At 42.8% G+C, this 9,072-nt stretch overlaps 1 protein-coding gene across 4 annotated transcripts in view; it reads right to left on the bottom strand.

The window, feature by feature from the left end:
• Positions 1-1,414: 1,414 nt before the first annotated feature.
• ZFYVE9 (zinc finger FYVE-type containing 9) overlaps positions 1,415-9,072 on the bottom strand; it is a 205,471-nt gene continuing 197,813 nt past the window's right edge. For all 4 annotated transcript variants that reach the window (XM_059374726.1, XM_059374725.1, XM_059374728.1 and 1 more), the window contains 3 exons: positions 5,491-5,596; positions 3,356-3,532; positions 1,415-1,992 (listed from right to left, as the gene is read on the bottom strand). In XM_059374726.1, coding sequence (XP_059230709.1) covers positions 1,831-1,992; positions 3,356-3,532; positions 5,491-5,596 — 445 coding nt within the window. In that variant the 3' untranslated portion in view covers positions 1,415-1,830. The remainder of the gene's footprint in view (positions 1,993-3,355; positions 3,533-5,490; positions 5,597-9,072) is intronic.

Below are 9,072 nucleotides of genomic sequence, written 5' to 3'. Positions count from 1 at the left end.
TGGTGGGTGGTGGTTCTGGGGTTCAGTCCTTACACGTTGGTGTGCTCTAGGCATCTGCTTTTTTTTCCCCTTAGAAGTTCTGAGTACCTCTGAGTCTCCGGGAAAGGTCACAATCACAGAGCTCTTTAGCTACCATCAACAAAGCGTATGGAGAGACAGAGAGTAGAATGTGAATCCTCCCTCTCCTGACCACCATGGAAGAGGGATGAACACACGTACAAGGCCAGGTCTCTGGGCCTCTGTTTGGAAAACTGCTGCTCTGTTGTAGTTCCACAGCCTGTGACTGCCAAATGCTAAGCCCCGCTCTAAGTGCTGGAAAAGACTCTCACTGTCCCAGAGGCCTGCATTAGCTTCTAGGGGATTTTTAGTGCTATGCTTTTAGGGATGGACTGACTCCTGTTTGGCCAGGGCTTCGAGAAGATGGCAGTGACAAGGGAGCTGCCCTAGTCCAGTATTTTCCAAACCAAGTTGTGAAATCCATTTGGTTCATGACTAAAAACAATTTAACAGAAAAAATGATCACATATATTACATATATTAAGGGTAAACCGTATTTTGGTTTCTGATGCCACCCCTACTAAAAGAAACCATGGCTGATTTGAAAGTTGAGGGCAGGGTAAACAAGATGAGCTGAGAACATGTTCTTAGGTCAGAAAAGGAAGTGTTCAAAAAGAAAATGGTAGGAGCATATCACAAGGATGTAGGAGCTAGCTTGAAGGGGCTCTCTCTGGCCAAAGCTGAGACCATTTGAGCACCAAAATAATGAATTAGAGCTACTCAAAAAGTGATCCATGGGTCCACAAGGAAAATTAAATGAATGAATAGGAGAAAAGGAAGGGCTTTTGCTTACAGATGACCAGGCGTAACTGCTAAAGAATGCCAGGAATGCACAAACTGATTTAATTTTTAAGAATTAAACATTATTGAGGAGTATATGACTATGCTATATGCAACTTACTCTCAAATGCCTTACTCTATGGAGAAGGAGAAAGAGAAAGCTAGAGCAAATGAGGCAAAATGTTAATATGTACATAGAGAATCTTGGTAAAGTGTATGTAGGGTTTTTTATCTGCAATTTCCTTGAAAGTTTAAATTATTTCTCAATAAAATATTTTTTGAATGCCTCTAGTGTAGAACTAAAACTGCCTTGAGTGTATTCTGTCAGTTTTCACAGAAAGGCCCACTTCAATGCCTGCCATTCACTCGGGCAGATCCTGAGCAGCCCTGAATTCAGCTCTGCTATCCAAGTGACCTCACTTACACTGAGTCGCCCTCCTTGGATGGAAGAGATAATCCACTGGATCTCTGATTCATTTCAGTGAATGATCTGATAAAAAACATTTAAGTGTGAATTCTACGTGAAGTCACTGTGATTTAAGTGGGACAGAATCAGTGTATCAATTCTGTACAAAGATTGCAAGACCAATGCTTCTTTTTTTATTTCCCCTCTGCCCTCCCAACCCCATCCTTGGTGGTGGTTGTACCCACTTGAGCATTTCTGAGCACAAGACCATAAGTAAATCTTAAAAGAGAGGAGCAGGATTTTTGTCTACAGTAATGGAAGGGGTTAGCGGCAAGGATAGCATAACTTGTGCAGTAACAGAAGCTGCCCAGATCTTGGTGGACAATGCATAGAAGACTCAGAATTATGGAACATCTGTCCCCCCGACCACCCTTTCCCACCCCTGTCCCCAAACCCCCACTCCCACCCCACCCCCCTATTTAATAGTGTTAACAAAAGCTTAATCTTCCAGTTCTAAAGTGCAAATGATTTGGGTATGACTGCTGTTGCAACAGGTCTGAACAGAAAAACAATGAAGTCCTCTCTGTCTATGCGATGTTTTCCAGAATATAAAAGATGAGTTCCATGACGATGGGGCCCTCACTGAGCTGGCAAGCCCCTCCATGGATCACCGGCACCAAAGCGCTGTCCAGATCATTCATGTATTGGGAGGGAAGGGGCTGGCCATTGCTTCCTGCTTGGTAGCCAACCTATGGCACAGAGAGAAGGGGATGACAGGTTACTGGACAGAGAAGGCCAAGGAGGCTGAGCTGGAAAGGAGATGTCCTTGGCCACAGGGTAGAACACAGCAGTGAACACAAGGTTCTCCTTATCTTCCCTGAATTGTCATTTATTATCAGGCTGTCATGTATTCATCCTATCTTCGCCACTGGGTAGCTGAGACCTTCGGCAAGACACTTAACTGGTTAAGGCTTTAGTCTCCCAGGAAAGGGCAGGGGCAGCACCCCCAGTATGGAATGTCCAGCAGTATGGAATGTCAGAAACGATACCTAAATCTTTGGTTGCGGAAATTAAAATGAGAGATACACAAGGTACAACTCCTTAACAGCAGGAACTGAACATCTGTTCTCCTACCCATTCATGCACCCACAAGCCATTTTCTGAGCACCTACACATACACGGATTCAAAGATGAATATAACAGGGCCCCTGCCCAGCAGAAAATTGCTTGTTCTTTAATTGTTTTATGTAAGGCAATTCTCCAACCAGGTTATCAGTATCATTCAAGAAAGGACCAGGAGACCTCATTTGTATTATCCTGATATGCTTATTAGTATCGCACTGGTCAAGATCTTAGGTAGAAAATAAATACACTGATTGATGACTAGGCAGGAATTGGGGTCCGATCATAACCTTTCACATTTCCCTGATAGTGACACAACTCTGCATTTAAGCATGAGCAGTGGGACATGTCACAGGGATCCAAAATCCAAAAAAAAAAAAAAAGAGAGACTATAGGGCCACAGGAGAGAGACACTGGGACAAGGAATGGGGTGAGGGGGCAGATTGTTACTACAAACAGCATACAAAAATAGTAAGACAGGAAGGGAAGCCTGGCCATAGGAGACCAAAGCTGACAGGAAAACTAGTGGGCCAATGGATCTAGTCCTCATCCACTGACAAGAGGGGAAATGCGGACAGTCCTACCTTGAGGACTACGGGTACAGAGGTCTGTCAGCAGAAGCCTGCTGCAACTGGATTGAGAAAACAGGATACGGGACAGCATGGGACCTGCTGGCTCAGGGCAGAATGATTTCTGAAGGGTGGAACTGGGAAGTCTCAAAGAGGAGCACTGATGCCATCCACACACGGGTGGCAGGTTCTCAACACACTTCCCCTCCTTACCCCACACTCACAGTGGAGTCCCTGAAAGACAGTGAGGTGAGGAAGCCGAGGTTGAAATGGTTCAGCCAGTCTCACCAGGAAGTACATCTGCATACATTACTAACAGAGGGAAGGCCATCAAGTTTTCTTGATGCAGGGAAACTCACATGTCAAAAAATACAGACACTGCTCAAGCCCAGCTTCCAAGGCTACTTAAGACTCTTCTTACCTGGTCTGAGTCAAGTGTCACACGAAGTCCTAGTTTAGTCATTCCATCTTCCTTCAAGAGCTTAAGGTGGGGACAGAGAGCAAGGCAAAAAGCCTTGGCAACATGCTCAGTCAATCGGCTATGATCGGCAGGATCACTCAGGCAATTGTGCTGGTCATCATTTTCTAGGAAAAACACCTGTTTCCCAAACAAGAGACTTTAGCCTTGGGCCCAGGAGATGTGGGGAAAAAACAAGTGCATGAGCCACTGTGTATGAGCACCCTGATCCCCTAAGATGTGCAGGAATACATGACCTGCCTATCTCTCTGGTCTCGGCCATGGTCATGATGGTATGTTCTACTGAGAACCAGAAAAGGCTTACATTTAGCATTGTGTATTTCTAAAAGGTAATCCTTTTATGTGGACAATCTTCTGCAAAAATCTTAGAATCTCGGAGAAGAGCTCTTACAGATTATGGGACCCAGCCCCTTCATGTTACATACCACTCAGAGAAGTGAGTTACTCAAGTGCACAGAAGTCCTCAGAGGCAAGACCAATTCAAGAATCTAAATCTTTGGGCTTGCATCACAGAGTTTTCTTGTCACAAGGCCATGCCGCTGCTGAGGCCAGAACTGTACTAGTGACCTTACAACAAACTGAGCCGTGCACTAGGCCCTGGACAGAATCAGAAGCACAGCAAAACTGTGGGACTGACAGTCATGAGTACTGGTCACACACAGGAGGGTCATGAGCAAGCCCTTTGACTTCTTAATGCCCAATTATGCCTTAAAAACAGAAAGCCCCTGTCCTCCTTCATTATTGTAAAATGATACAAAAGCATAAGACAGAAGATACAGATATGCAAACACACAGTGCTTATATATACCACCCCATGGCTTACTGCTAGGTGGCTTATGCTAAGTACTACAAAGGGGGCAGCCAGGAAGCCCCATGCACTCGTGAAAATAGCACCACGAAATGATGGGCAGAGCTCCACAGTGGGCATCATAAAACTTCTGGCCCCTGCTCTGCCAGGCCTCTGTGCCTGTTTTCTCACTATGCAAATGAGATGGGTCACACTGCTTGCTACCTCACTGGATTACTGGGGAGCAAAAAAAAGGGAGAAGAGATGAAACTACTCGTAAGTGATAACGAGTTTCACATGGCCCAGACTCTGCACTACTTGAAATCTGTCAAAGGGATAATCATTACAAAGCAAGCTGCTGAGACCACCGAGCTGCAATGGGAAAACACTGAGTCTGGTGGTGTGAAGGCTAAGTTACTTGGAACAAAAGGTTGAGAAATGGAGAACAAGGTTCTAGTCTCTTGCTCTCATGAACCCACTGTGTGAACTTGGGTAAAGCATCAGACCTCTTTTAGCCTGAGTTACCTTGTGTGTAAAATGAAAAAGCTAGGAGTCACAGATTTTTTTTTTAAATTAAGACTTTTAAAGCTGCAAGGAATTCTAGAAGTCTTACCATTTAATGTTTTATTTTATGAAGGAGTATAACTCAGGTTCAAAAGAAATTAAGAGACCTACAACCTACGCATTTATTCTCAGAGAATAAATTTCCTGATTTGTCTGAGATGTACATACATACAGCATCCCTGCTAACTCCTGGTTAGCCGCTCATACAGCTTTCAGGAAAGGGAACGTACGGTGGAAAAGAACTTGGGAGTTGGTTGGATCTGGGTCTGATGCAGAACTTTGCCATTACTCACTTGCCTTGTAATCTTGTACAATTTACTGAGTCTCTGAGCTTTAGCTTTCTTATTGGTGAAATAAGCCCATTTTTAAAAGACTGTGTTTGTTACCTAAGAAAATTTAACTGTGAGTACAGCATAACCAGCCCAGCATTCTGAAGAATATAGCACAGATGGTATATACTATTCAGAGAAGCGTCCTTCTTGAATTCTAATGCAAACGAATCTCTCAAAGCTTCTTAATAAAAAGGAAGAGAAACCAGATTGCTTCAGGCTGTACTTGGTGGCATTTCTTCCTGGTGAGCTAACACAGGCCAGAAGGAATTGGAGTATCGAAAGTAAATAGATATTTTCTTTTTCTTAACCCTCCAGAATCCGCCCACAGTGTGTCTCTGAACCTTGCAAAAAGTTGTAAAAAGGGGGATCAAGGATGCCAAGTTTCATTTCCTTACCTCTGTCCATCTGATGACTTTTCCATTCGCTTTATACTCTGATCCATGGAATATCTTCACACTTGTTATAGACTCCATGGACTTCCCATCTATAGGACTTGTAACACTGCAATAGAGGCAAAGGAAAGAGATGGAAGCCGCTCTTGAAGTTAGAAGAACCACTTCTCTTTTCAAGTCTTGCTACTAATTACACTGGGTGCTTTGCTGAACACATCTCAGCAACATCATGGTAAGAGACACTGCACAAAAATGTACATGAAGAGAGCTCTCATGGGAGGGGCCCGTGAACTGAAATAATTCAAAAAACACATGTAAAAAAGGATCCATAATTCCAGGAGTTTGTTCTTTCAATGTAAAAAACTACTCAAACCTGCTCTCTTCTCCCAGCATTCCTTCCCAACTTCAGTGAGTGCGTGGCCACCCATCCAATCTCAATGTCCCCTCTGCTGTCAAATACTCTGCTCCTAACCATAATAACATTCACACATCTGCCTCACAAATGAACTTCTTAAGGGGAGGGAATATGATACACTCACCTCTGCATGCTGTATTCCCAGTTCTGACACACTGCTTGGAATGTAGGAGTTTAATAAATATTTATTGATTAAAAGAATTATTTGACCAAGTACGTTAATTATAACAATGCTGGTGTAAGCTCATGAACAAGTATTTATATCATTATTACAACAAATACCCTTCAGTAGTAAATTATCACTCCTAGATTCCTGAATGGAAAGGCCATTTTTTATAGTCATTTCCTCTCCAAAATATAGCAAGTATAAAGAGGTAGAGATTCACACTCACTCTGATGAGAATTCAAAATAATTGTCACAAAGATTCTAAACTTTTCCTAATAATTTTCAAACCTGTTTTTTAACCTATATGTAAAAAGATCAAATTGAACTTAAATTTCAGTATCAGGGACTCATTTCATTCACCTGAATTATAATTATTTAAACAATACTGAAATTAATTTCTATCTCATGAAACAACAGTTATCAAAAAAGGGCATTCCTGGGGTGCCAGGATGGTGCAGTGGGCTCGGGTCAGACTCTCAGCTTCGGTCATGATCTTGTAGTTGTGAGATTGAGCCCCACGTTTGGCTCCACCCCCAGTGCGAAGTCCACTTCAGATTCTTTCTCCCTCCCTCCTCGGCTTCCCTCCCCCCCTCATGTACTCTCTCCCCCTAAAATGGATAAATAAAATATATTTTTTAAAGGGCACTCTGTTGATCAGAGTATTTTGAGAGGGATACCCAGACACAGAGGGACAAGCTCGAAAACATTCAATTTATAGACTACACACTAAACTGAATTAGAGGGTCTTCCCTAACTAGTTCTTGTCCTGTTTCCTAAGATGCTACCACTGGCACTTGCTGTAGGAAGGGGCAACCTGCTTGTTATTAGTTACTGATACCTTATGGCATCAGATTTTCACATTATCAATTATTTGATCTAAATAACTATGTTAATTTCCAACTATAATAGAGAATTCAACACAACTTGGTTTTGCAATTAAAATTTCCAGTGAAGTATGAGAAGATAATGGGCTATTTGTAAAATAGGCACGTGTACTCATTGGTTTAGAAATTGCTTTTTTTGTTCAATAACAAAAGTTTAAGAGATTTTTTAAAAATCTGGTGTGCCGTGTTGTAAATGCCCTCTCTCTGCCTTTGCTCCTGCCATTCTCTCAGACTGGAATGCCCACAACTATGTGGCAAATACCTACTCATCCTATCAGATCCAGCTCAGTCCGTACTATTTCTCTATGAAGGTCTTCTTGAATATTGCCCGAGCACCTCCACCAAGGTTCTTCTTTTCTTTCTTATCTTTACTATATCCTACAGAGTTTTCTATGAGCATCTCCCATACTTGGATGCCCTTATTTATAACTATCTTCAAAACCAGACTGAACCACTTATCAGCAGGGAGTTTGTGTAATTTGTTTTTGTACTTCCAGAGACCTAGACATAGAACTATTGCCTGCAGCAAGAAGGGATGGACTGGATGGTAGGAAGTTGAATACAATGAGTTATGATATATTTGTTCAATCAATCCATTTTTTTTTTCAATCAATCCATTTTTTAAACACCTACTCAGTGCCAGACAGTGTTTTAGGTGTTGGTGATACAGCAATAAATAAACCAGACAAAAAACCCTGCCCCTGGGCTGCCTGGGGGGCTTGGTTGGATCAGCATCTGATTTGGGCTCAGGGTCCTGGGACTGAGTCACATATTGGGTTCCCCGCTTAGCAGGGAGTCTTCTTCTCCCTCTGCCCTGCCCCTTGCCACCTGCTCATGCTCTCTCTGGCTCTTAAATAAAATCTTCAAAAAAATAAAAAATAAACTTCTTAAAAAAAATCCCTGGGGTGCTTGGGTGGCTCAGTGGGTTAAGCCTCTGCCTTCGGCTCAGGTCATGATCTCAGGGTCCTGGGATCAAGCCCCGCATCCGGCTCTCTGCTCAGCAGGGAGCCTGCTTCCTCTTCTCTTTCTGCCTACTTGTGATCTTTGTCTGTCAAATAAATAAATAAAATCTTAAAAAAAAAAAAAATCCCTATGGCAAGGATGCGGAGAAAGGGGAACCCTCCTACACTGTTGGTGCAACCACTCTGGAAAACAGCATGGAGGTTCCTCAAACAGTTGAAAATAGAGCTACGCTATGACCCAGCAATCGCACTACTGGGTATTTACCCCAAAGATACAAATGTAGTGATCTGAAGGGGCACGTGTACCTGAATGTTTATAGCAGTAATGTCCACAATAGCCAGACTATGGAAAAAACCTAGATGTCCAACAACAGATGAATGGATAAAGAAGATGTGGTATATATGCAATGGAATACTATGCAGACATCAAAAGAAATGAAATCTTGCCATTTGTGACGATGTGTATGGAACTAGAGGGTATTCCGCTGAGTGAAATAAGTTAATCAGAGAAAGACAATTATCATATGATCTCCCTGATATGAGGAAGTTGAGAGGCAATGTGGGGGGCTTGGTGGGGGAGGAAAAGAATAAATGAAACAAGATGGGATACAGCGGGAGACAAACCATAAGACACTCTTAATCTCACAAAACAAACTGAGGGTTGGGGGGGGTGGGAGGGAGAGGGTGGTTGGGTTATGGGCACTGGGGAAGGTACGTGCTATGGTGAGTGCTGTGAAGTGGGTAAACCTGGTGATTCACAGACCTGTACCCCTGGGGCTAATAATACATTATATGTCAATAAAAACATTTAAAAATTTTTTTAAAAATCCCTGCCCTTACGGAGTTTACATGCCAGGGGCAATGTAATAAGTGAAATGTACTTTATGTTAGAGAATTATAAGTTCTCTTGAAAAATATAATGTAAGAAAGGGGATAGGAAGTATTGGGAGTGGGAGAGAATAAATGTCTATGGGAGGATTATAATTTAGGTAGGTTGGCCAAGGAAGACCTTATGAGAAAATGACATTTTAGAAAGAATCTAAAAGTGGGAACGCCTGGGTGGCTCAGTTGGTTAAGCGGCTGCCTTTGGCTCGGGTCATGATCCCAGTGTCCTGGGATCGAGTCCCACATCGGGCTCCTTGCTTGGAGGGGAGCCTG

The sequence above is a fragment of the Mustela nigripes genome, chromosome 14, assembly GCF_022355385.1.
Source record: "Mustela nigripes isolate SB6536 chromosome 14, MUSNIG.SB6536, whole genome shotgun sequence".
Classification (NCBI taxonomy): domain Eukaryota; kingdom Metazoa; phylum Chordata; class Mammalia; order Carnivora; family Mustelidae; genus Mustela; species Mustela nigripes.
This window is presented reverse-complemented; position numbering and strand designations above follow the sequence as displayed.